Below are 26,962 nucleotides of genomic sequence, written 5' to 3' on the forward strand. Positions count from 1 at the left end.
TTATTCACTTGTTTATCGGAAACATTTATGAATTGGCATCACACACTTACTACTCATCTTCCCTGCAGAGAAGGAGGAGACGGTGGTGGAGGATCAGTCAGCCTGTGGGCAGAGAAGAGGAACGATGGGGCTTCTCATCATTTTTCTTAGCTCCTGTGTGATTCCGAAGTGCAAGAAGGGCTGTGCCACTCCTGGACTGGGGAAGGGCCATCACACTCTGCTGAGGAATTGGCTCGCAATAGTAAGCAAAGCGTTCTGCCTGGAGTTGGAAATGCCTCCTGTCTTAAACCATGAAGAATCACAGTACGCAATACTACACAGTTACACGGACTAATGGGCTCACTTAAGACACACGCCTTAAGCAAATTGCTTGACTGAATTGCTAAAAAGCCCCAGTGAAGGAGCAAAGTTTAACAGGGGCAGCCATTCCAAAAAAATAGCAGAGAAAGTTACAATGGACAGTGGCCACTACCAGCAGTACATTTGGGTGTAAAAGCAAACTGGAGGTCTGTTTTGCATGATCCTGGCAGCTTGTGCCAGCCACCACCTGTTCCAGTGAAGTTTCCCAAACTACCCCCACCAGTGAAGTTTGCCGTGTGTAGTGGGCGGTTGTTGGATTATTTGAGGGCTGCCATGCTGCCAGGGTTTGGATAACACAGAAAGTGGGGCCAATAAGGCTTACTGGATTTGTGGAAATCTGGCTGGCGAACACAACAAGGCACCATGGATCCTGCAAGCCGGACCACCATGAGAGTTGTTATAGCCGCAGCTCCCTTGAAATCCCAAAATTCAGGCAGCTGTGCTCTAGCAGTGTTTATCCCATTTAGGATCTGGCAGCCTCTGCTCTCTGTGCATGCTCAGGAATACTATACAAGCCCCATATAATCGTTTTCTACATTAGGTTCAAGCTAAGACTTAGGTTCCAGGAAAACCCCCTGTTGAGGAAATGCATCCTTCCTTCCCAGGAAACTCCCAAGAGGAGCCTGCCTGTATTTCAGCTTCCTTCAACCCGGTGCCGGCGACATCTTCCTTCAGTGCCACGGCAGCTGCAAAGCGGGGAGAGCTGTCCTGCCACGCAGCTGGCGGGCGCCAGGCTGGGGAACGTCCACGCCGCGTCTCCCGTGGCCCCGCCCCTCAGCACGCTGGCCAGCTCCCGTCCTCCCTCCCGCGCGTCTTCGCCGGGTAGTTCCGGGTCTGCCCCTGCTCGCGGAGGCAGCCGAAGGGAGGGGGCGGCCCGCGAGGAGCGCCTATATGAGCGCCTGCGCGGCAGCGCGGCAGCCCAGACGGCGACAAAATGGCGGCGCTGCGGGCCATTCGAGGGATGGTGAACGGAGCCGTGTCCGAGCTGAGCGGCGGAGGGGCGGCGCGGGAGCAAGCGGCGGCCGTCACCCGCGACTACATCTCCCAGCCTCGCCTCAGTAAGTGTGGGTCCGGGCGGAGAGGCAGCCTGGCAGCAGGAGGGACCTCCCTCGGTCCCACGCTGCGGGAGCTGGGCGGGCGCGGGGGAAGCCTGGCAGCTGTTCGCCCCCCCCCCCCGCCCTGTCATTTCATTGCACTGCACTGCACTGCACTGCACTCCTCTTTTTAATGCACGCGCGTGCACTCGCACACCCTGGCCCTCAACGTCAAGGGCTGGGGCGGCTGACGACATCGCTGTCTGCGGCAGAATAAGAAAGAAAACAATCATTCTCTCCCTTGGCATGCTTAGGGCGACCGACCAGAATTTCTGTGCCCCAGAAGGGAGGCATCCGTCGGACACAGAATCTTAGTCAAAGGGCAGAGTCATGTTGCTCGCAGAAGATGATCCTCCTAAGTGCTGAGTTTAGCCCCTCCTGCAGCTGCTGACGGTTAAATGCATTTTGGGGATGCAGCAGTGATGGAACAGGGGTGGATGTTGTTGCTACTGCTATTATGAATATTCAGCACCATCTCTGGATGTGGTGCTTTACAAAGAATGAGCGCACAGGTTCTTACCCCCATGGAGTTTCAGATCCAAGAATAAATATGGATAAAACCAGTATCTCTGCCTGAATTGTCCCCCACGTCAGCCAGCATTGTTTCTGTTTTTCCTTCTTTGGGGTCTCAGGTCTGTACCCCACTGGTACGTCTGTTTTACGAAGACCTAATCCTTCCTTTCTCATTTCCTCTCCATCTCCCCAATGTCAGAAATCTCCCCACACTTTCCTTTCTATTTGCTCTGCCATGGGCACAGCCACTTTGCTGTGATCATTCCACTAAAGACTGAATTGAGTGCCTTAACAACCAGGGGACCCATAACCCCCGTCTCCTTCAGGCTGCAATCCTAGGCACACTTGCATGGGAACAGCCCATTGGATACAGTGGGAGTTACTTCCAAAGAAATCTGCATTGGCTTCAGCCACACACCACTGGTAGAGCAGAAGGTTGTCTGGGCTCTCCTTTGGGGTACCGTGAACTAGTGGCATCAGAGAATGGTTTTGGTGGACAGCTAGGACAGCACTGAATAAGTGTTCCAGTTGGGGTTTTTAGGTATACGTTAGTGGGGTGGCTTTCAGTGAATCAGTAAATCTTCCTGCATGCTGGAAAACCTGTTTATTCTTAAATAAAACATGGTTGAGTTAAAGGATGTTGTGTAAGTTATTATGTCTAGAGCTGCATTTTGATTAGGTAACTAATGGATGGGGGTCTTCCTTTCCTCTGCTCCAATTAAAGCGTAAAGACTTTTTTATGAAGGGGCAAAATGACTGCTTGACCAGCTAATCCACTGTGCTGATTGGTGCTCTTTGGTGTGCATGAGAAACCTCCGGCAAGTCTCTGTACGGATAGAAGGGCAGAGCGTGCATGCTGTGCTTACATCCTGTTCCTTCACTGGAGATGATGGGGGCCGTCATTTGTGAAGGCCCAAATGAGGTTATGCTGGGTTGTCTTTCAATGGGAACTGAGAGTAAAAGGTTGTGAAACATCATGTGGTTGACTAATCTGCTCCAGCTAAGACTCAAGGTCATGTGGTACACTGCAGAATAATGTGTAGCAGCAGATTGAAGCAAGATGGCTCTTGTATTCTGGGATGTCTAGCTCTAACATGCTTTGGGGATGGGGTATTAATTTTAGGGACGTAAGGTGAGAGATTAAGGCTCATCATGGGCCTTTTGCATGTGCAGTTGTTGCCTGAAAAGAAGAATTGGCAGAAAAGATGGAACTATGGATAGACATCAGGAGGGCAGATGGCTTTTGAAAATGTGGGAGATGAAGAGCTTTTGATGTGGAATTAAAGTGTTACATAGTGGCATTTTGTTATGTGACAGTTTTTCAAGGAGTAGCCAAATCAGTCTCCAGCAAAAATGAAGATTCTTGTGGTCCCTTAAACTGTAAGGTGGCATATGACTGTTTTTATGAATGTGAGGTTTCAGAATGATTCCTAGTACTTTTATAATAAAAATGGAAGAAGTGTGAAGTAAATGTTTCTGAGGAGTGCTATCCAAGGAAGAAGGAGGTATCTTGTAAATCAAAAAAATCCATAGGTAGAGAATATTTGTTTAGATCACTGGGTCAGAAATCAATAGTGTCATAAGAAGTTGCATCACATGACTCCGTTGTGCAATTGTCTTCAGAATGGAAGATTTCCAAACATGGAGCAACCAAGACTGCCTAGGCTATGGAAGGTGTGGCCAGAAAGTAGATATCCAGTGGTTTTGTACTTCAGCTCTCAGCATTCCTCCTTATTGACCGTGTTAGCAGGGACTTCTGGAGCTGGTGCCTTAAACACCAACTAGGGGAAACTGTACAGATCGGACTGAACACAGGTAACAGTTCACTATTGAGCCTATGTGGCTGGGGTGATGACAAAGAAACATTTACCTGCTTCATTGTATCTTCACAATGCCATTCGACAGAGCTCTTTCAGGTGGTTTCAGGCCTCCTCTGAAGTGACCCACCAGGAGACGTGAAAAAACCCTCTGGGACCTGCTGTAGCACATTTGCTAGTTGCTTGGACGACAAATTTTGGGCATAAAATTACCCATATTCATCTAGATACCTCTGTTCATTCTATGGGTAACTCCAGAACACCATCCAATCCTATTTTATTAGATAAATTTCAGTTAATGTGGCATGAGAATGCTTGAAGAACTGAGACTGCAGTGCTTGGGCCTCACCCTTCTTGATTCGTGGTACAGAGTAGAGAGAGTTACTAGCTTCATGCAGGAAGCAGTGAATTCCTTTTCAAGAGGAAGCAGTGAATTCCTTTAATCTGTCCTGAATATCCCAGTCATGGAAGACCATGGATTCTACCATTATGGGATAAGAAGAAAATTTCTCCCTACCAACTTTCTCCACATCACACATACTTTTGTACCCCTGTAGCATGTCTCACCACACTTGCCTTTTCCCTAGAATAGGGAAATAGACTTAATTGTAATCAATTGTAATATTAATTGTAATATTCCCTTGTAAAGGAGTTTATTTCATTTTTATACTGTCCAATAGCTGAGACTCTCTGGATGGTTAGCAAAATATAACATGAGCAAGTGTGGAGTAATGAAGTTGGGACTTGATTGCCCCACCCTGCAAGCATGCACTAATGGGACCTGAGCTAGCGGTCACCCAGCAAGAAAGGGACCTTGGGGTAGTGGGGCACAGCTCGATGAAAATGTTGGGCCAGTGTACCACTGCTGTGAAGAAGGCAAGCTCCATGCTGGGCATCATTAGCAATGGAATAGAACTGCCAAAATCTTACTTTATGCAAATCTTTGGTGTGACTTCACATGGAATAGTCTAGTCACTTTACCTAGGGAGACATTTTTCTCTCTCTCCCATAACACTTGAACCCAGGGTCATCCTATGAAGCTGACTGGTGGAAAGTTTAGGACAGATAAAAGGAAGTACTTCAGACAACATATAAACCATGGAATTCATGCCTTGGAAGTGGCGATGGTTGCCAATCTGGATGGCTTTAGAAAGGGATTGGACAGATTCATGAGGGAAGAGGTTATCGGTGGCTACTAGCCTTGCTAATTAAGAGCTGCCTCCTTGACCAGAGGTGGCCTGCCTGCATACACCAGTCGCTGAGGGGCTTGGGCAGGAGGAGGTCTTCAACCCATCCTGCTTGAGGGATCCTGTGGGCAGCTCCTGTGGGCAACCACATGTGCAGAGTGTTGAACTGAATAATCCTTGATCCAGCATTGCTTTTCTTATGTTCTTAAGTTAAAATTAAAAGTTAAAATGACATGCACACCGAATCAGTTTAAAAGAGCAAAACCTTAACAGCTTTTACTATTGACATTGTAACATAGCAGTGGTAGAGAATAGTATGGAACATATAAAAGCTAGAGTTTAAAAATTAAGCTGTTAAAATGCTGGGGAAATGTTTTAAAAAGTCTTCACCCAGTGCTGAAAAGAATACGAAATAGGCACCAGGCACATCTCTTTCCAAAACCAGGCCACCTTCCTCCTGGTAGCCACCCACCTCCCTTCCATTAGAAGGGGCTGCCAGAGAAGGACCCTGCCAGGATATGGAATGGGCTTCCAAGGGAGGTGGTTGAGGCCTCATCAGTGAGGGTGTTCAAGGATGGATCGGGCAACCACATGTTGGGGATTATGTGAGTGGAGCTGGCTGGGGGTGGGGGTCAGACTAGATGGCCTGGGAGACCCCTTCACTTTTTTCCTACGTTTCTATGCCCCTGAAAGTTGACCTCGGGGTCCAGGTAGGTACATATGGAAGGAGGCAATCCTTCAGACCCGGCTGCGAACTGTTTATGCCTTTGAATGTTAGGACCCGCACTTTGAATCAGGCCTGGACTTCAGTCAGCAGCCAGTGCAACTGGAAGAGGGTGAGCATAATGTGCTCTCGTGAGCCAGTCCCCATTAAAAGTCTAGCTGCCTGTTTTGGATCAGTTGAAGCTTCTAGATTATCTCATTGCAGTAATCCAGTCAAGGAGTTACCAGGGCATGGAGAACTGTAGCTAGGCCCTCTCTGTCCAGATAGGGTTATAGTTGGTATATCAACTTAAGCTAATAAAAAGTGCACTGTGTTGGTTGCTTCAGCCCCTTGATCATTTTAGCTGCCCTTTTGTGCATTTCTTCCATCTCTACAGTAGCTATTTGTAGGTGCAGTTCCCTGAGTATGGTTGTATTGAGCATTTCTTAGCTGCATACACTGAGGCTGAACCTGAAACCAAGTCCTGGCCCCATCACCATAGTCAGATTAAGTTTGTTGTAGCTGATCAAATAGGAACCAACTCAGTAGAACTGTAGAAATGCAAAACTGTCAGTTGCTCCCTTGAAAGCTAGTCTGTTTTCGTATTCAAAGCAGCGCACGGCCATTCCATAAGTTGATCTCTTACTGCAAATCAAGATGTTTGCAACAGGACGACAGCACAGCAAACTGTCACCATTATGAAACTTACAGAAAGGGGAAATCCTGCATTGCAGAAATCAGGATTGGCTGCATGGATTTTTCAGAAGATAATATTTCTTGCAATTGAGCAATATATATGTATGAAAGCGAAGAAGGGCCCAGTCTCCTCTCCATGCTATTTCTGATGGGATAAATTGCCTCCATGGAGATTATAAACCAGTTTCTGGTTATTTAGGACTTGGGCTAAAACGAATTCTTTTGAAGTACTGCTTATTCTTGAAACTCAGCTACAGTCCTTTTTATTACCATTTTACACCTCGCCCAGTAGCCTCTTTCCTTGTTAGGTGCTCTCTGCTGCAGGGTATAGTTGAGGCAGCTTTCTAATGGGCTAGTGAAATGAAGATTGCCAGTTGCCCACAAATATGCATGGAGGTTTCACTGGACACCACATTTTCTCAAGGACAGATGTCCATCGTAAATGCCATGCTGCTTGTTCCTTCCTAGAAGCTCAACAAAGTCCTGCCAGAATTTGTGCATTGCCACACAGATTGGTGTGTAAGTGTCCTGAGATTGTCCACAAAGGCTTGAAAGGGTTTTCTGTCCAAAGGGACCAGCAGAAGAGAGCTGACTGTAGGAAGAAAACTTGGAGAAGACTGGCTTGGAGGGAGGAAACCAGGGGAGCAAAAGAAACTTTATTCCCTCCCCAAATGGCATCCCTGTTTGGTGCCTGAAACCCTGTTTGAGAGGCATCTAGGAGGATATCTACAGCAAAAACGCAGATGCTTAGACCCAGGGAATTCCTAGTCTGGCCCTCAGGGGTGCTCCACAGGACCACATCACTTTCCCCATTCTAATACCTTGAAATACCTTTCCTAAGGCTTACCTGCTGGCAGTAGGCCTTTTAAATTAAACATACTGGCACTTGGAGCCCTTTCCCCCTTTTGACTTCAGGCTCTCCTGTCACTGGCCTGCACCCCATGAGCTCTTCCAGAATGGAGAGAGGTTCACATGTGCATCCCGCCATCCTCTAGCCCCACGAAGGTAGTGCGGGCTTCATAGCTTTGGCCAGCTGAGTAGGCCCTTTGCCTGATCGCTGCTCCCTTGCTGAGAGTGTTAAAACAAGGAAATTGGATTGTCTGGAGACTGACAGGAAATAAGCCCTTTGCCCGGGGGGGGGGGGGGGGCGGGGATGCTGACAAGACAGTCACGAGTTGCAACTTGCGGAGTCCTGGCTGTGTATAGCCAGGATGAAAAGCAGTTTAATCCAACCTGGAGCTCTGAACTGAAATGGATGTGCTTTAAAAGCACGGGGTGGCCGACAGAGCGGGATGCTCACAGCTCTGGTTCTGATTCGCATAGTTGCATGTGTTTCCGTGCACAGTGTAAGTCAAGGTCTCCTGCAATTAACCCATCTTAAGGTAATATTTACATGATAGCCTGCCTGGGCTTCAGTATAGCAGTAATTTATACACAAAGGGTAAATTAAGGCAAGATGGGGAGTATAAAACTCTATTTTGGACTTTGGCAAAGGTCCAGCAGGAAAAATTTGCATTTGCATGGCCATTAGTAGAAGTATTGCTCAATACACCCATGTGTGGATGTGGCACATAGATACATTTATCTGGTGGGGGCTTTTTTTCTGGTTGACCTACAATTTTGGTGAGGGAAATCTGTCCGCTTCCTTTTATTTGTGTATTTATTTACCAGCTTTATGTAGTTAAGTTTCCCGTAACCCAAGTTCTCTAGGCAGCTCACAGAGCAATTACAGTGTTACAATACAACATAAAACTATAAAAGTGGTTGAAAACTAAAACAGGATCTTCAAAGTAAACTGTATATGTATCAATAAACACTGTTATTACTTACTGACAACGTAAGTATCTTGTTGACATAACACAGCTATCATTTACTTTCTTAACTGTCATAAACAAATCCAGGTTAATATTTTTCTACTAACCATATTTTGGATTACTTCATACTGGTCTCTCATACAAATAGAAGACAGCAAGTTTTACATTGGTTTTTAAACAGTGAACCAATGTTTTAATATTTTGAGTGTGGTACCAGTTACAATCTAAATTGATACTATCTTGCAGGGGGCAGGCATTGGCTTGGATTCCTCTGCCCTTTCTAGATCCAAGAAAAGAAATCTTGCCAGATTCTGTGGGACATCTTTATACTTAACAACTTGTCTGGCTGCTGTAGGCAACCAATGTTGTGCTGGATGAGCAGGCTGGCTTCCGCTATACCTAGTAGCAATACTGAGCAGGCCAGCTGGAATCGGGCAGGAAGCTCCATCCTTCTTCCACTTTGTAGATGACAGGTTGGTGTTTTTGTGGGGTTTTGGGGGGTGGTGGTGGTTTTGTTTTTGGTTTTGTTTTTTGCTGGTTTGGTTGATTTTTTGCCTGCCTGGCTGGTTTCTTCCTAACCTTCTGAGAAGCTAGCATAGGGTGTGCAATCTGGCACCAGGTTGGCATCCACCAGGGCATCCTCTGCCTCCCACGGTTTATGTATATCTTACAACAGCTGGAATTGCTGTGAAATTGTTTCTATTGGCGCTGAAAACTGGGTTTGAATGTGGTTTGAATGTGGACCCACCTCTGTTTTATAGTCAAGCTCTTGGGCAGGTCACAGGTCCTTTGCCACACCTGTTATAGTAGTCATTTTGTGATGGTGCCCAGGGTGGTTTCTCAGAAATATTGACTGCCCTGGCCTGGTAGCTTGCATCGCCCATCTACTAGCGTCTTAGCAGGTTACAAAATAACTTTTCAGCCTAGTATATTTTATGGGCTCCTGTACAAGGTTGGTCTAAGGCTAATACTTCACACAACTGGTGAAGGGGGTGCTTTGTCTGCCAATGTCACAATTTACCTTAGTTTTTAAGGGGTTAGAAGATACTGTTTTGTATTATAGCAGGCAGATACCATACACAGTTACACTTCCAGGTACTGTTAAGAAGTGATTAGCTGGGACTTGTGTCTGTTGCATGTTTTAGTCAGGAGTAAGTTTTCCTTTGTTCAGTGAGTTTTAGTTTGTTGTAAGCATTCTCAGACTTGCAGCCTTACAGAACAACGCTGTTGACTTGGTAGTAGGACACTTGGTGTTAATGAGACTTCCTCCCAGGTAACTGCATAGGATTGGCACCCTACTCATTAGTCATGTAGCCTATTCTAAGAATAATCTGGTTTGCTCATCCTTTCCCTTGGTTCCAGAGACAGTTGATTAATGATTACTCCTACTACCTTGTGAGCCTGATAAAGACTTTCAGCTTGCTAAAATGCTTCTCTTTTCACAGGTCATGTGTGATTTGGCTGGAGCACTTGACATCTTGTAGAAAAGTAATTCTCCAGGGGAGAAAACGGATTCTTCTTTTTTCTTGCTAGATCCTTCTTCCTCCCACCTTGCCTGTTTTTAGTTATTCTACAGTAATTTTTAAATCACCCTTTTGTTTAAAAGTATACTTAAGATCACTAATAATTATCATAAAGTGAATTATGTAATTAGTATTTCTCAAAATCACACTCAAGATAACTACAGCTAAAACAGAATAGTAGCAATCACAGGAGCAAGTTCAAAAGGCAGCATCTTAAAGCACTTACTGGAAGTGATCCAGGAGGTCAGCTGCAGTGCAGCCAGATAAACAACCTTGTAGTGCTCCAAAACTCGGGGCTACCACAGGGAAGGCTCTGTCTCTCATGCCCATCTGTAAGATATCTAATAGTGGGGAGCATAGAGCATGATTTCAGTGCAAGATTTTAAGGGTCAGGCAGTCCCATGTAATATAACTGGAGACAATTCTTAAGCCATGCTGGTCCCACCCCATGCAGGGTTTTAAAGGTCAAAATCATCAGTTTAAGTTGATTTTGAACTCAGAAAGAAATCAGTAGCTAATATATCTAACATAGTATTAGAGTTATTCTGATACTTTCCAACCTGCCTTCAAACACAGCCCCATGTAGAGAATACTACCAGAGTGTGTTAGCCAGAGGTCACTCCAGACCGTGAGGACCATGGCCTGGTTTGCATTTACAAGGACAGGTTTCAGCTAACAGACCAACACTGCTCACTCCCCCCATCACCTGTTCTTCCAGAAGTAAGGCAGGTATCCCATGAAAGAACTACCACTTTTGTTCCTGGTGTCTGGGCATCCTACCTGGAGGGAAAGTAAGGGAGAGGCTTTTGTAAGAAATTCTCTTCTGGGTCTCTTCACACGTGAGAGAAATGACCATAATATCCTACCTTACCAAGAATACATGGAGGTTTAAATACAAAAAATGAACTACAGGTGCTTTGAATAAATCCACATTGTTTAAGCACTTTTCAGATTGCCTCGTGCACTTTTTTTCCTGCCTTCATAAAGCAGGAAGGAAACTAGCTACTCACATTTGCAGAATGGCTGTTGCCTGCAAAGCAGATGTCCTGAATGAAGGTTTTTGCTGGGGCATCTCGTGCTGCCTCCTTTTTCTTGAAAGGCACACACACCTTCTGAGCCATCCGTGAACAACACCAACAGATTAGGTAAACACTCTCAGCTCCTCGGAGTAGGAAAAATCTGTTTCTTTGGTATGTCTCTTGATGGCTGCCCCCTGTAAGACAGAGAAGACTTGATCTACAGAACTGTGAGAGGCAATTGAGTTGCACAAAGGATCTTGAGCTTAAAATACAGCTAAATAAGTTTAAGGTCTGTATTACAAAGCAACTGCAATGAACATATCCCAGATGTTGCAGAGAATCCTATTCTGGTCTGCTAAGACTTACTCTTGGTGTGTGGTGGTTGGTCATTTATGGGAAAGAAAGCTTTGATCAGTCAGAATGGCACATTTGTCTGCACAGCATGAATCTTTCGCTTCTTTTCCTCTGTTCTTCTCTCTGTCCCGCACAGCTTCTACTACCACAGGGCCCATCGCTCAGTGACAGAGTGTGTGCTTTGGCTTGCAGCATCCCTCCACTTAAAATCAGCAGGGTTGTGCCAGATCCCTTTGAAGGACTGGAAGGGGGCACGGCTCAGTGGCAAAGCACATGTTTTGCATGCAGAGTCTTCCAGGTTCAATTCCCAATATCTCCAGGAAAGGCTGGAAAAACTCTCAACTGAAGTCTTGGAGAGCCGCTGCCAGCCAGTGTTGACACATTGGACTCAGTGTAGCATAACTCAGTGTAAGACAGTTTCTTATGTTCCTTGGACTTTGGAGAGCTGCTACTAGTTGGAATAGACAGCACTTTAGTACTAGTTAGAATAAGTTCCCATATCCATATGTGTTACGAAGTCCAAACTTGTCTCCTTGCTTGTGAAAAGCAGGAAGGAGAGAGCAGCAGCAGCCTTTTCTGTTAGGGGAAATGGACCTATCTGGAGGGTGTGCAGGAGTGCTTAATGGTGGATGAAAGGCCTTCCCCCCAAGAGCGCTGACTCTGAACACGGAGCACTTGCTGCAATAGATAGAATGAGTTTGTTTAGAAGCCTTTCTCCCTCCCTGCCTCTTTCTGGAGGCTCCTGCTGGCTGAATTGGCACTTGATTACATGTTTCTTAAGGACAGAAAGTGTGAGTTGACCCAGACAAGAGGAGCGGGTCATAGCCACTGTTCAGAATCTGAAAGAGTGAACAAAGGGCAGTGTGTTGTCTGTCTGATCCCATCACTGCAGGCCTCCTTAGCCCAGTGGTCAGAATCTTCAGTCCAGTCCAAGTGCCAAATGAGTGTCTGGTTGCCTTCCAATCTCCAAGGCACTTGAAATGGTGTAGGTAACTTGAGCCAGTATTGGTCAGATTGTATTTCATTGCTCTTGGATGAAGAACATGCAAGTTTTTAAAGTTGAATGAGCCCACCAGGGTGACCGGTGCTGCTGTCTTTAATGCTTTGTGCTGGAGCTCTTGCCCCAAAGGTTATTGGGGATCTGCAGCTATTGAGTTGGTGTGAGATTTCTTCTGGTAAATTAAATCAGGCCTACTATAAGTTCCGCTTTGATACTGGAAGATACTTGCCTTCGCAAGTTCAGTACAGTAGCATAAAATCTCTTGCTTTGTACACTGAGCTGTTACTATGCCCAATTTCTGAGTTGGAGGTGCCCTTCTATTCTGTGGATTGCTCCACTGTTTTGTCAGGTTCTTGGCTATCACAGACTCTGACAAGCATTTTGTTGTACTGGGCCTTGGGAGATCTGAGTTCCAATCTCTATTCAGTCATGAAGCCCACAGGGTGACTTTGGGCCAGTCATGAATTTCCAACCTAACCTATCTCACAGGGTTGTTAGGAGGATGAAATAGCAAGAGTTCTGTAAGCTGCTCTGGGTCCCTTGTGGGGAAAGGTGGGATGTAACTATTATTAACAGGTGAATAAACGGGGGGCCTAACATCAGTGTTTGTAAGGCTACATTATAACTAGGACTAGCGAGAGCTGCCTGAAAATGTGACCCATTTTTCCTGAAATTTGATTGGTTCTTCCAGACTGGACAATAACTGTCATCCCTTGAGTTTGAAAGGAGGTTCAACAACTTTTTTGTGATGGATATTGTATTGGGCAGGGTGCAAAATACAAAAAATAGTATGTTGAGGAAACACTCAAGGTCACTTCAGCCATGTCACAATAGTTGTCACTCCTGAACAAGTGACATTCCTTTAACATGCCCCAGCTGGTTGTGATCTCTCTCCGTGATGGCCTTTTAAGTGTAGAATACGGGATTGCTCAAGGATGCTGGGTACAGAGTGTCTTTGATGTAGGTACATCTTCCGTGTTGCAGAACCATGCCTGATTATTTCTGTTGGTACGTGCGTTAAATCAAAAATACATTGCACTGTCTAAGTAACTCTTTTTGGTTATCTTTCAGCATATAAAACAGTGTCTGGAGTAAATGGGCCACTGGTAATTTTGGATCAAGTGAAGGTAAAGTTGGCTTTTGATATGTACTTAACTTCCCTGCAGATTCTGACATTCCCCCAGACATTGACTGGGTCTGTGTCATTCAGGCCCGGTGCTCCCACTGTAGAGTGGTTTCTAAGTCACCCAGGGTGGCTTACAACCACCTCAGTTATCCACCGCCTTGTTCTTGGAATTAATTAGCACACCATTGTTTAACACCTTGTCCAAATGTGGATGACATGTTAGTCTATGGTAAAGCCAAAAATTAAGAGTCCCTCAGCATCCCCAGGGGGGTTAGCATGTCATGCAAATCTGGCCATTGATTTGTAGAAGTAAAAGACTTCTTCAAAGTCTGTTTGTTTGTTTATTTGATGTATATCCCACTTTTTTTCTTATAACAAACTCAACTTATAGCATTTGCCTCCTTCTGCTCTCAATCTTATCCCCACAACAATGCAGTGATGTAGGTTTGACTGAGTGTCTGTGACATGCCCAGAGTCACCCAGTTCACTCCATAGCCATGCAGGGACTAGAACTCAGATCACCTGAGTTCCATGCACTGTGCTGTGTCAGCTTTTAGAGTGTCTCAGATTTAGTTGAAATGCTCTGTAGAAGGCCATAGATAAGGCTAGCAAGAGAGCAAGGATACCCTCTCACCACCACCCCTTGATCAGCATTGTACGTTGGTATTGCGAGGCACATAGAAACGCACCCCTCCAGAGTAAAGATAAGTAGCTGTAGACATTCTGTTGTTTCTAGAGAAGGAGAACTAAACACTATTCCATGTCAGTTGTAGAATCATACAGTATTATATTAGTAACAGGATGGCATGTGAGCCACAAGCTGAATGACTAAACAGAATGGTAAATGCCAAATGATATATGATTAAATTCTTTAGCTTTGCATTCACCTAAGTTGTCTTGGATTCAGTTCATGCCATAAGCTAGCAAAGAGAGTGGCATCATGCTTGTGCACTGTTGATGCCGTGCGCGTGTTCTGTGGTCAAATTGTTTGGCCCACTTAACCTGTATTCCTGTTGCTTAGTTTCCTAGGTATGCAGAGATTGTTCATTTGACGCTACCAGATGGAACAAAGAGAAGTGGACAAGTGCTAGAAGTCAGTGGATCCAAAGCTGTTGTTCAGGTAAACATTGGGCAACCAGCGTGACAGAACTGGTGACTTTTCCTGGGTATGTTCTTGGATAAAAGAAAAGCTTCAGGACTTTGAAAAGTTAGCCTGAGTTTTCTCCAAACCCACAATTCTAGCTTGTCTCTCTCCTGACTGGCAAAGTTGGAACCCAGGGTTCTAACACTGGGATATGAGGTTTCCTAGCCTTTCCTCCACAGAAACAGGGGTAGAAGATTTAGACAAATCAGCTGCCTAAGGCTTTTGTAGGGTGGAAGAAATAGGGAGACCTTCATCTCCATTATCCTCCTGCCCTTAGCAGGATATCCAAAATTCTCTGACTGCAGAGGACTACAGCCAGCCAATCAGGTTGCACTGTTAGTGTCTTGACTTTCTTTTCTTTACATATCTAATTAAAGAACCCCCCTTTTGTCTTGCTTTACCGGATCATTGAGTTTAACCTATGACTTCTGACTGGATTGCTTTATACCCTCATACTTGTTTTGCAGCTGCAGATTGGTCAAATTTGGGGGGATTTTTCCCTGAAATTCTTTGGGTTGCTTAGACAACTGAACTGGAGTTGTGGATGAGTTGTGTTAATCATTCTTTTATTAAATGTTATGTTTGTTCCCTAATCTGCTTAAGTGATTGCAACAAATAGATTGGCAGTTGCAGCAAATTCCAGATTAAACAAAAAATTAAAAATGAAATATTTGCCTTTCTTTCATTTTGAGGTTTTTGAGGGAACTTCAGGAATTGATGCTAAGAGAACCTCTTGTGAATTTACTGGGGATATCCTTCGAACCCCGGTATCTGAAGATATGCTTGGTAGGTACAAGATTCTCTTTCTTGGAAGGATAAGTGCCCTTTATGCCAATTTCCATGCACAGTGTTACCTGCCACTCTGTTAAGGTACCTGCTCTTTTGTTCTTGTCTTTGCAGGGCGCGTGTTTAATGGATCAGGAAAACCCATAGACAGGGGCCCTATGGTATTAGCTGAAGAATACCTCGATATCATGGGTAGGTGCATCTTGTCAACATGAAGTTTGCCTTTTAATGTTCCAGAGATAGGCTTGCAGTTTATTTTATCAAAACTGCCTGTTCAGCATGAATGTCTACTGTATAAACCTGGAGGTTAACCAATTGGTTGCTTGTACTGTCATGTTTTTAGAGATCAGTTTTATGTGTGCAAAAAAATAGGATGGTGCTTCCCAAGACCTCCATGTTCAGAAGTGGAGCTGGTAGAAGTGGGTTTCAGTCATATACAGATGTAATGCTTGATTCTGTTTGTTTTCCATATTAAACAGTGCACTGAGCAGATAATAAAACAAGTCAGCTTTAAACAGTCTGTGCAAATGAACCGAAAGATTTTTTTAAAACACTGAAATAGGATATTAAGCTTTTTAGCCAACTTCAAATAATGCAAACATCTCAAGCATTCTCCTTGAAATAAACTGTTTTCAACTACGTGTGAAAACTGTTTCAGGTAGAAGCCATCTGTGTTCTGCCTAGTAGATGCTGACACAGGAAGCTGGTTCATACACAACAACAGCATTTGGCAGCAAAATGGTTTGTTCAGAGGTTAATTTTGTATTGTCTAACCAACCAATAACCCAAAGGTTCAGATATCATGCTAATCTATGAATATGTTGTTGCTACAATTTAATTGCACATGATGTATATTCCCACAAATTGTTGGTTAATTAACTCCTGATTTACTGTTCTAAATTGCAAACAGTCCCAGAGAAGAGCCAGCTCCTTCACCCTTTAAGAGTTCATTCAGAAAATCGATTTCTAGTTCTCCCGTAATATTAACTGCACGAAGATTCACAAAGACTTCAGTTACATAGCCACAAAAGTGAACAAAGAAGGCTTCAAAAATCTTCCTTTGTAGATAATCCATAATTTGTTAATGATTGACTTTTCCCCCTCATAATATCTGAACATGGTGAGTTTTTCAAGCCTATCAGTACTGCATTGATAGGTCTGCTTTCCTCCCAGATCTTCTGGAAATAATCAGAAATATCAGGCCCCTTTAAACACATGTAGCCATCAATAAAATGTTGGGAAGATTTGCTTTCAGCACAGAAGTCTTTGGACTTAGAAATGTTGCACTAATATGATATATTTAATTTCCTTTTCTGAAACTTTAATCTAATGCGGATTAAAAATGGTAGGTTTCTTCTATTAAAATAAAATAGGTCAACCAATCAACCCTCAGTGTCGAATCTACCCAGAAGAAATGATTCAGACTGGGATTTCTGCAATAGATGGCATGAACAGTATTGCCAGAGGTCAGAAAATTCCCATTTTCTCAGCTGCTGGGTTGCCCCATAATGAGGTAAGTGCTTTAACAGCCCTTCGTGGGGAAAGACAAGCTACTGCTACAATGGTTCAATTCTGCTAAGCCTATTCAATACTGTGCAAGGGGATGGTGGTGGTAACTATACTATTTATTTATTTATTTAAACCATTTTTATGCCGCCCCATTCGCAAAAAGCCTCAGGGTGGCTTACAACAATAATAAATAAACATAAATAAACAGTTTATACAATTAGAGTTAAAAAACCGGAAACATCTCGGCATGTACATAAAAACCCCATAAATACAATTCATAAATTAACAGTTAAAATAACTTTTAAATAAAAAGGTCTTGGCCTGGTGCCGAAAAACAAATAACGATTTACTAAACAAATAACAAATACTAAAGGATATTGTCTGTGTACATAGGGTTGGATTGCTCTCTGGCTTGCTCCGTTATATTATTTTAAAAAGAAATGACACTTTCTAGCATCTTGCATAGACAGATGGGAGAAAGTAATCCTTGCGCCATATTCCTGCCACCCTTTATTGGCCACATCATAAAACATTGACAGATAGGACTTTTTATATAGTTTTGCATGTGTGTGGTGGCTATGGGAAGGACCATAGTTTCATTGTCAACTTTGTATGTGAAAGGGCCCAAAATTCAGTCTCTGGTACTCCTGGTAAGGTGTCAAGACCCCTGTTTTAAAACTCATACAAGGAAACCTTTTTTACAGTATTATGGGCCACCCTATAATGTCTTCCTGGTGTAGCTCACATAATAACAATTAAAAATCGAACAATACAATTAGAATGCCATGCAATATAAATAAGGCTGTTTCAAAACAGCCCAAAGGAAACAGAGCACACAAAGTAAAATCAATGGAGCTAAAACAGCCTCAGGAGCCGCAACATGTTTCAAAAGGCTAAGTGGAAAATAAAAAGGTCTTCACCTTTAAAGTTCTGAAAAGGCAAGTGAAGTAGCTGCCAGGCAAACGCCATCTGAAAAGGCCCTTTCTTTCTCATCCCCTTGCAATATCTCCCTTGATGGGAGCACCTAAAGCGCCTCAGAGGAAGGCTTCTGGTCTGGTACAAGTATGGTTTCTAAGACAGAGTTTTTCCAATGTGAGTTTTTTTATTAGTCTGAGTTCTTCTGAATCATTTCTGACATGGTAGATTCCTGCTTGGTGGGCATACAGTTTCTTAGGCTGTATATATGTTGCAGGGAAGGAGTGTGTGTGATTACCCCTCTCCCGCCTGCTAGCCATCATGTTTAGCAGCAAACCAGAAATGAAGCAAAGACCACCTTGTTCTTAAAGTTCATATGTGAAAAACAGATTCTCAGATCTGTTTCCCATGGCATGTTTTTCTTGAAAACGGATGCCTTGTATGTTGCCGGCATGAGCAGCTCTTTCTTTCAACATTTTCCTTTCAGATAGCAGCTCAGATCTGTCGCCAGGCAGGTTTGGTGAAGAAATCCAAGGACGTGGTGGACTATAGCGAAGAGAATTTTGCCATTGTGTTTGCTGCTATGGGCGTAAGTGGCTAAACACCCATGGAATAGGTGCTCTTGTTCTTGATCTGTAGCCCTGTGTGCTAGCCATGTCAGAGATGCATTTAAATCAGAGTGTTCACCCTATTTCTGTCCAAGGGCTGGACTGAATTTCAGGGAAGCTGTTGAGAGGGGTCAGTTCCTGTGATGGGCAAAGCCCAAGGCTGAAGGGGCCAGTCCAAAAACCTCCGCCTATTTGAAAGTTCTTTCTGCCAGAAACTAACGACCTTTTAGAATGGGATTTTGCTCATGAAAAATCTAGGAAGCTGTCAAACAAGTGGTAGTCAGGGCAAAGCAGGTGGGACTATTTGGGGAACCCCAAAGGGCTGCTTGGGCTGGATTTGGCCCATGAGGTTCATCAACCCAGTTGACACGAGAAGCTCCATCTTACATTTATCTGCAGCAGAACAGCATCCACGCAAGAGCACACAGCATGCTTGGGCACCTGTCGCTGTCATGTGCCATTGAGTCATCTCCGACTTCTGGCAACCTGAGGCAAAATTAAGTAGCTGGGGTTGAGCGTCATACATCGGCATAAAAGAACTTAACTGATCTTTAGACCTCAGTCGAGAAGAGAAGCATCCAGAGAAAGCAGGCATATGTGATAAGAAATGAGCTCTCGTAAGGACTGATTTCTTTTCTACTGTGAAGTATGTTTGCTTCTGTGCTTTCATTTTCCACTCTGTCCGTGTGTGCACGCACGCACGCACAAAACAGTTCCCCAAACACTGTACAATTTAAAAAGCCATTAAATAATCATAATATAACTATAGTAAAATACAGGCTTCAGGAGCTAAAAACAGCCAAGCGCTAAAAGCATTTCCGGTATAAATGTCTGAAGAGGTAGAATTTTTGAAGGCCTAGAAGAACGTAAAAGGCTAAGGAGTGGCTTAGCTTGGTGCCAAAAAGGCACCAAAGCAGGCAAGCTTTGCAGGGAAGAGATCTGCACAGCTAGGGGCCACTTCAGAAAAGGCCCTGTTTTGACATTGCAGCTGATACTTTATGAGGAGAAAGACTAGCACCGCTCAGTTACCCAACGGGCTTGCTCTCCACCCCTTTCAAACGTACTTGCACCTTCCCGTACCCTCTGCAGTGGGCCAGACTGCGGGTGAGCCATGCTGCAGGGCAGGTGAACAGAACGAGAACATGGTGGGAAGCACAGCTTCGGCAGCTCTTACCTCAGGTTCCTGTTTTATAACATGGTGTGCCACCTGCAGCCTCGTGTCCTGTTTCCCATGAACTAACAATTAGCTCAAGCCTGGGCCAAGATCTCGCTCAGCAACTCACCAGATGGTTGTGCAGAGAGAGAGAGAGAAAAGGTGGTGGTAGAAAGAGAAAAGAGCTGACTCAAGGAAGAATGGGAAGGTCATACCTCTTATACGTTAACTTCCATTCTTAACCAATATGTCATGCGTCCTGCACATCAAGTTCCATCCTTCACCGGCTGACAACTCTTTGCTTGCTTTGGCAGAGCTCAGGGACAATCTCAGGAGCGTACAGAGTGTATGCACCCTTAGTTATGAATAAGCAGTAGGAGAATTGATGGCACTCACCAGTTTTTACGTTGATAGCTTCTTCCACAAGTAATAATTGACTTTGCAGCTGCTTTCTCAATGCTTTGCTACAGGTAAACATGGAAACCGCTCGGTTCTTCAAATCTGACTTTGAGGAAAATGGTTCCATGGACAATGTATGTCTGTTCTTGAATTTGGCCAATGACCCAACGTAAGTAGATAACATTTTGTGGTGTTCTACTCTGAAGGAAACAGGAACAAAAAAAGAAGAAATCAAAGCCTATTTTGGAAATAGCTGAAAGGTGATTACTGAATGGTGGAATGGTTTCTAAGAAAGGGGAAGTTTCTTGAATTTAGGAAGTTCAGTGTCAGAAAAAGATATTTTACATGTGGTCAGGACAGCTCTTGTTCAAAGCTCAGAAGCACATGATCGATTAACATGTGTCTTTCTGTCCTGGAAAGATGGCCTACAATAAATAGGGAACTGCTTCCGTAACACCGTTAGTCAACACACAGAGCTACTCTGCCTGCCCCAAAAAAGAGCATAGAGAAATGGGATGGTGTTCTGCTCTGGCACTAAGAAGAGAGATGCAGCTGCGCAACGAAGAGGAGCTGTCCTGCCTCTTAGCAATGAACTGCCTCCCCTTCCTTAGACTCCGGAGGATTGCCTTGAACATTGTGCAACACTCTTAATCCAGCAGGCATAAAATGCATGGAGCACCATGTCACGTGGTTCCTGCAGTGAGCTGCAAGGTTGCACGTTCAGGCAACACTGTTTGGATTCGCTTGGGGTGGATCACCCTGTCCTGCTAGCGGGTGTGTGGAGAGATGCCAGAGAGCATCATCCTTATCAGCTCACTTGGGAAGGGTAACGCTCAGAATAGGTATATTTATTCAAGCTCCACTCATGGGTGCTCGGGTGACATTATCAGTTTTACCCAAGATAGCCAAATTATCGTCCAGATGTATGCCCATTGATTTTATGCACATAAGCCCTACTGTTTGGGCATCTGCGGGTATCTGGGTGGGGGACGGGAGTGCCCAGGGAAGAGGCACTTTCTCTTCCTACTAAAAGAGGCATAAGATAAGGGCGTTGTCTGACTATGCCTTTAGTCTCTGATTCCTGCTTTTGGCCACTCCACTATAGAAGTCTCTCCATTTACTAAAGGAAGTCTGATACAGCCTTTTTCATAGCATAGACAGAAAGAAATGTTATGCCTGAACTACTGAATTCTTTCCAATGCATCTTGACTCTGTTCTTCTTCCAAACTGTTCTTTTCTGAAAGTGGATACCTACGAGTACTTGTGTTAGTGTTGACCCCCATTCTGGGACAAAGTTAATGGTATTTTTCTTTTCCAGTATTGAGCGCATCATCACACCCCGTCTGGCTTTGACTACAGCAGAGTTCTTGGCTTATCAGTGTGAGAAGCACGTATTAGTCATTCTGACAGATATGAGCTCCTATGCAGAAGCTCTGAGAGAGGTACTTCATTTACCCAGTTCAACGGACTGGCCCTTTTCTAAGAGAACCCCTGTTAATTCATAGGGAAATCAGAAACTTTTAAGAAGGGATCCACATGTCATTAATTCAGTTCCATGCCAGCTTTTACATGGCTCCACCATGTAAAATCAGGAGGTGCTGGTTTTCCTGATTACTCACAAAGGGCAATGAAGGCTCTTTCAAATACTGCCATAGAGTCAAGTGAGATGGGCACCGGCAGGACTCCTCACAGCAAGGGGCATGCTCCCCATTTTTTCCTGTTCTTCGGGATCCATGTGACAATCAGGGAAGGAAGGGGAGGGGAGCTGAGCTGTCAGTGATCCAGCCAGCAGGGCAGAAATCCAGTTTGAAAGGGGGTAATATAGCAAAGGACATATGGAAATTCACTATCAGATGGTGAGCCTCATCTGCAGCATCCTTTTTCCTAGTTCACTTGTCTGTTTCTGTCAGTCATCCCAACCTTGGTTAAGCTTTTCTTTGCCTCAATTCCCCACAGGTCTCAGCAGCCAGGGAAGAGGTGCCAGGCCGGCGTGGCTTCCCTGGTTACATGTACACAGATCTGGCGACTATCTATGAACGAGCTGGACGGGTAGAAGGCAGGAATGGATCCATTACTCAGATCCCTATTCTTACTATGCCCAATGATGGTGAGGTTTTTGTTTTTTGCTTAACGTGGTTTGTAATTAATCACATTTCCTTTTTTCACTGTTTCTCCCATTTTTTGTATATGACCAGTGTAGGCTGAAGTTTACAACAATAACCTGTTTGGCAGACCAGTTTCCTTTTAGGTCAGAGAATCAAATCTTCAAACACTGCTATCTTGGTGGGAGTCAACCTGAACCCTTTTACACTTGTTTCTTAAAAATACTCCTAATGACTTTTTAATAATAACATCAGAATACCATCTGTAGCTAAGGCCAGCTCATTTGCCTGGGGTGGGAATCCTTTTATTTTCATATATTTGACCAACATTTTAATTGCTTTGCTCTTATCAAGTGACATACAAAAAACTATTGAGACAAGGCACAATTAATATAGTAGAAAGCACTGGGGAGAAAGGTGTACACAGTATATTTGGGAATCTGATCTGCACATGGGAGCAATAGGTAGTCTAAACTAAAAGCAGCACTGAAATGGGAAATCTTCAAGATTCATCGAAATGCCTGAACTGGAGGGGCAAGGCAGACATTTCTTGGAAGGTGGCCATCAACCCGAAGTCTAGGTAGGCCTCTCACATGTACTAATCTAACCAATTCTAAGGGCAGTTATTTGAGAAGGACGTCTATAGAGAGCCGTAATGTATCCATAGAATTCAACGAGCAAAGATGGTCGTTCAGATAACTTGGTATAAACTGGTTAGGAACGAAAGGCTAAGACCAACTCTCTGAGTTGAACCTAGAAACCTGTTCACAGCCAGTACAACTGGCACAAAATCAGAATTATGTGATTCTGCACCCATTTCCAGGTGGCGGCATTTTGTACCAGCTATAGGCTCCAGACTATCTTGCAAGCCCCCACAGGCCAAGAGGTGAGAGGTTCACCCAGCAATCGATGGTGCTTCTTTCCCTCAACTCTTGAGGGAAAGAGAGCCAGTGAGAGCCAGTGTGGCGTAGTGGTTAAGAGCATGGGACTGGGACTCAGACGACCTGGGTTGGAGTCCCCGCTCAGCCATGGAGCCCACTGGGTGACTTTGGGCCAGTCACAGACTCTCAGCCCAACCTACCTCACAGGGTTGTTGTTGTGGGGATAAGATGGAGGAGGAGAATGATGTAAGCTGCCTTGAGCCCTTTGTAGGAAAAAGGCAGGATATAAATAAATTAAAAAAAACCTCTCCTTTCTGCCAGTGCAGAGTCCTTCAGATATTCCACCTCAGCCGCCAGTGCCCATGCTTGTACAGTCCAAATTCATACAGTCCCATGGGAAAAGCACCATAGCAATCCTTGTTTTCAAGGCACTGGCTGGCCACTTATTTGCCTAGGAGTATGGCTACTGGTATCCATACCCATAAAGGGCTTGCCTATTTTCCCCACATCTCCTGTTTGAGCAAATTTATCTGTGCCTCACAACAGTATGCTCTGCTGCCTTCAATCATTGGGAAAAACTGAAAATGCAACATAACGTCTTTTGCAGATATTACCCATCCCATCCCTGACTTGACGGGATACATCACTGAAGGCCAGATCTACGTTGACAGGCAGCTCCACAACAGACAGGTCAATAAGTTAAACTGGGGGACGCTCTTCAGGATGTCTTTGGGATACAGCTTTCTACCCTTTTAAGCCTGCTTTGTGAAGATGCTGGGCTTGTAGGACTCTTTAACAGAGGATTTGTCCAGCCAAGCTGTACTGTTTGAGACCAGCAGCCATGCAAGTCTGGGCACTTCCATTGTCAGAGTGCCCCTAATTGCAAGCAGGAAAATATTACTCTAATATGAAGGTGCACGTGTTTTTGGAAATACGTATGTGATGAAATTATTGCTTCCTTAACACCAGCAGGAATAATTCTTATTTGATGCCATGCTAGTGAAAGATTTCTTTTGCTACCAATTGTCAGTCAAAGGAAGAAATCTGTTTGGAAGCAGATGCCTAATTCTATATTCTGTGAAACTGAGAAGGGGCAAAAATATTTAGAATGCTACAACCTTTAAGCAGAGAAGCGCAGTGGAAGTGTCAGACAAATCATTTTGGATTATGGATTGGATTCAGACTCAGTTGATCCAGGGAAATCAATGGGACTTACATTAGTTGTGACTAAGCATTTCTGTGCAGCTCTTAATTTTCAGAGGAGGTGTTAAAACCTGTTTCTCCTTCCAGATTTACCCACCAATCAATGTCCTCCCCTCTTTGTCTCGATTGATGAAGTCTGCTATTGGAGAAGGGATGACTCGGAAGGATCATGCCGATGTTTCAAACCAGCTGGTAGGTGTGGCCAGTCACAAGTGGGCATGCCTTAGAAGTGAAAGGATGGCCTTGAGATTCCTAATATTTAAAAGCTTGTCCTTCTTGAGCAATGGTATCTTGTCTACCTGTCTCAGCCTGACTAGGCTCTCATCCATGGAAGCTTGTGCCATAGTTGTTCATCTTTGAGGTGCCGCAAGGTGTGTGGTTTTTTTTTTCATTCTTTCTCCTAGTATGCCTGCTATGCTATTGGGAAGGATGTCCAAGCCATGAAGGCTGTTGTAGGGGAAGAAGCACTGACTTCAGATGACCTTCTCTATCTTGAATTCCTGCAGAAGTTTGAAAGGAACTTCATTGCTCAGGGTAACTATATCATATTTCAAATGCTCAGAAAGAGCTGAAAGTGCTTTTCATGTTCTCAGTGTCCTGGTCTTTACCCCAGTGATGTGACTGTGCCAGTGATTGTTCTTTCAGGGCCCTATGAAAACCGCACAGTCTATGAGACGTTGGACATTGGCTGGCAGCTGCTACGTATCTTCCCCAAGGAGATGCTGAAGAGAATCCCTCAGAACACACTGGCAGAGTTTTATCCCCGAGACTCGACTGCAAAGCACTAGCCTAGCTGCACCTTGAGCTCCATCAAACGCTGGGTTTTCTTCCCCTGTGTTGGTGTTTACTTGTCATTCCTGTAATTAAACCAAGAATAAGTGAGATATATGTTCCAGTGTTCCTGATGTTTCAAGCTAATAACAGAGTTTAAAATATGCATCTACTCAAGCTCCCAATTCTTAAGTAATTTACATTTAGATAAAGGGGACATGGTCTATCTTCACAGCCCTTCATTTGGTTTACTAAAAGAATTTATCTGTACGCAGTCTTGGGGGAAGGAAGCAGTTGGGGCTGCAATGGACTGTTCACTGGACTGTGAAACAAATAGAAAGTATCATGGAAGGTGTAGTTGAGCACACTGAGGAAAATCTCTACTCCTTGGCCGGCCATCCTTAGTTGTGCAAAACTTCAGCCACTTTGTGCTGTTGTGCAGAACAGGTGGCCCTCTACGCTGGTTTGCTGACAGAGAGAAAGAGGGAGAGACATACATGCAACAGAGCAGGATGACTTCTAGTGGCACGCCCAACCCACACCTCATTGCTCGCTTCGATTACGGCTGCAAAATCGCACGGCGAGGGCGCTGCCATGTTTGCACACACTGGCGCTTGCCATTTCAACCGGGACGTGATTCCTACCTCTTCTGTGAACTGAGCATGAGGACCACTGCTTGTTTGCACAGGCATGCATTTTGTGACGAAGACATGACTGCAGAACGGGGACCTCCTGCGGCATTTACACTTTCAATCTGCAGGAGAGCTGAGGCTGGAGAACTCAGCCAGCTGAGTAGTTGTGCCTGCAAGTAATGGATCTCAGTCTTGAACAGTGTTAATCTTCCTAATGCTATCACTTTCAGAACGGGTCAATATTTGAATAAAGTTAGTTGGAAGGATATAATTATCCTATAGCCTGGTCCCTTGAAGGCCATACCAAGGAGTACTCTGGTTAATTTAATCAGATGTTTACCAAGTGAAGTAGAAACGGTAAAGGCAAACACAACATGTGAAGGGATATTTTAAATTCTGTTATTAAGCATCCCTTTGGACGACACTGGATTTGAACCATGGCTAACCTCAGGTTTGTTTTTAAACCACCTTCCGGACACGAAATTGGCTAGTCATATTCAGCTGCCCAAGAACTAGCTTGACGCTCAGTGTGTGTGTCATCAGCAGTCAAATGCTTGTATGGAATTGCAAAGCCCAGGAACAAATAAGATCTGTTTGTCTTTGCCTCGATTTTGCTTTCTAGGCTTTTCCTTGGAGCCACTCCAGCTTCAGTGATGAGGACTGAAAACTGTTGGCAACATCCTAGACCACAACCAGGGGGTTGCTCAGAGAGTTTGTGGTGACTTGAGCTGCACAGAAGGCGCAGGTCCCAGAATCTCCCCCACGCAGCCTTCTTATGCTATCTCCTATGCAGATCCTCCTTGTCCTGTTTTTTGGTCTGTGTGCTCTGTAACTTGGGTGCAGTAGTCTGTTCTTTATTCTAGCACATTCCATCAAAGTTGTGACAATTCTATTTTTCTCTGGACAGTGGAGAGAGACCCATGGGGATGTGCGGGGAGAGAGAAGCATGACAATATTTTAATGTAGAAAACTGTGAGACCTGAATAATAATAACTTAAAATGTGGAAAATAAATGTTAAACAAACCGGGGCTCTGTTCTATACTGACAAGTTGTTTCTTCTTGCTCTTCCTGGAAGCCACTCTTGGTTTCTTCTGCTTTTCCATGGGGAGCATTCCTTACCCACTGGCTTGGTACACTCCTCTGGAGAAGCCCCCTTCACTGGGTGGGGGCCCTTGCTGCTCCTGTGGGAGATACGTAAATAGGCCAATTCAACTGGCTGTTTGCAGGGTAAAGGGGTACCATCAGCACTGTCGTTTCTAATTCCTCTTCCCCATCTCAGGCTGTTTTCAGATCAGCTGATGCCTTGGATGACTAGTTAACCTGCCAAGCTGCTCAGGTAATGCTTGGGATTGTTGCAAAGAGATAAGGGAGACAACTCGGGAATCCTGTGTGGAAACAGATGTATCCCTGTCTTCCAGCTGTTCCTAGCAAATGTACCCATGTAGCCAAAGGGGCCCTGACTGCTAGAGCTAAATGTAGGACAACTGGACAGTTGTACATTTTTTTTCCTCGGGAGGCACAGGTCTTAACTCTTAACCACTACACCACACTGGCTCTCCAGATATAGAATGTTCTAGGACTTCTGCTCCTTCACATATTCCTGGAAAATTTCTGGTAGCAGCCAGGAATGTATTAGGGCTAAAATACAAGTT

The 26,962-nt window shown here is 44.5% G+C and overlaps 1 protein-coding gene across 1 annotated transcript; it reads left to right on the plus strand.

Moving 5' to 3' along the window:
- Positions 1-1,287: 1,287 nt before the first annotated feature.
- LOC123027131 (V-type proton ATPase subunit B, brain isoform) lies at positions 1,288-26,338 on the plus strand. Its single transcript, XM_044437593.1, has 14 exons — positions 1,288-1,418; positions 13,152-13,207; positions 14,228-14,326; positions 15,043-15,136; positions 15,251-15,328; positions 16,510-16,649; positions 18,048-18,149; positions 19,792-19,889; positions 21,039-21,162; positions 21,677-21,827; positions 23,311-23,393; positions 23,994-24,098; positions 24,311-24,440; positions 24,552-26,338. The coding sequence occupies exons 1-14, from the start codon at positions 1,295-1,297 to the stop codon at positions 24,692-24,694; spliced, it is 1,527 nt and encodes a 508-aa protein (XP_044293528.1). The 5' UTR covers positions 1,288-1,294; the 3' UTR covers positions 24,695-26,338.
- Positions 26,339-26,962: the final 624 nt, after the last annotated feature.

This window comes from Varanus komodoensis, unplaced genomic scaffold (assembly GCF_004798865.1).
Source record: "Varanus komodoensis strain SLA01 unplaced genomic scaffold, ASM479886v1 scaffold30, whole genome shotgun sequence".
Lineage (NCBI taxonomy): Eukaryota > Metazoa > Chordata > Lepidosauria > Squamata > Varanidae > Varanus > Varanus komodoensis.

What these genes read in the sequence shown, in the direction of transcription:
- LOC123027131 (XM_044437593.1), top strand. Translation starts at nt 1,295, where the DNA reads ATGGCGGCGCTGCGGGCCATTCGAGGGATGGTGAACGGAGCCGTGTCC. An exon ending in AGAATACCTCGATATCATGG is followed by an intron (nt 15,329 to 16,509) that starts GTAGGTGCATCT and finishes AAAATAAAATAG; the next exon opens with GTCAACCAATCAACCCTCAG. An exon ending in CTGGGTTGCCCCATAATGAG is followed by an intron (nt 16,650 to 18,047) that starts GTAAGTGCTTTA and finishes TTTTCCTTTCAG; the next exon opens with ATAGCAGCTCAGATCTGTCG.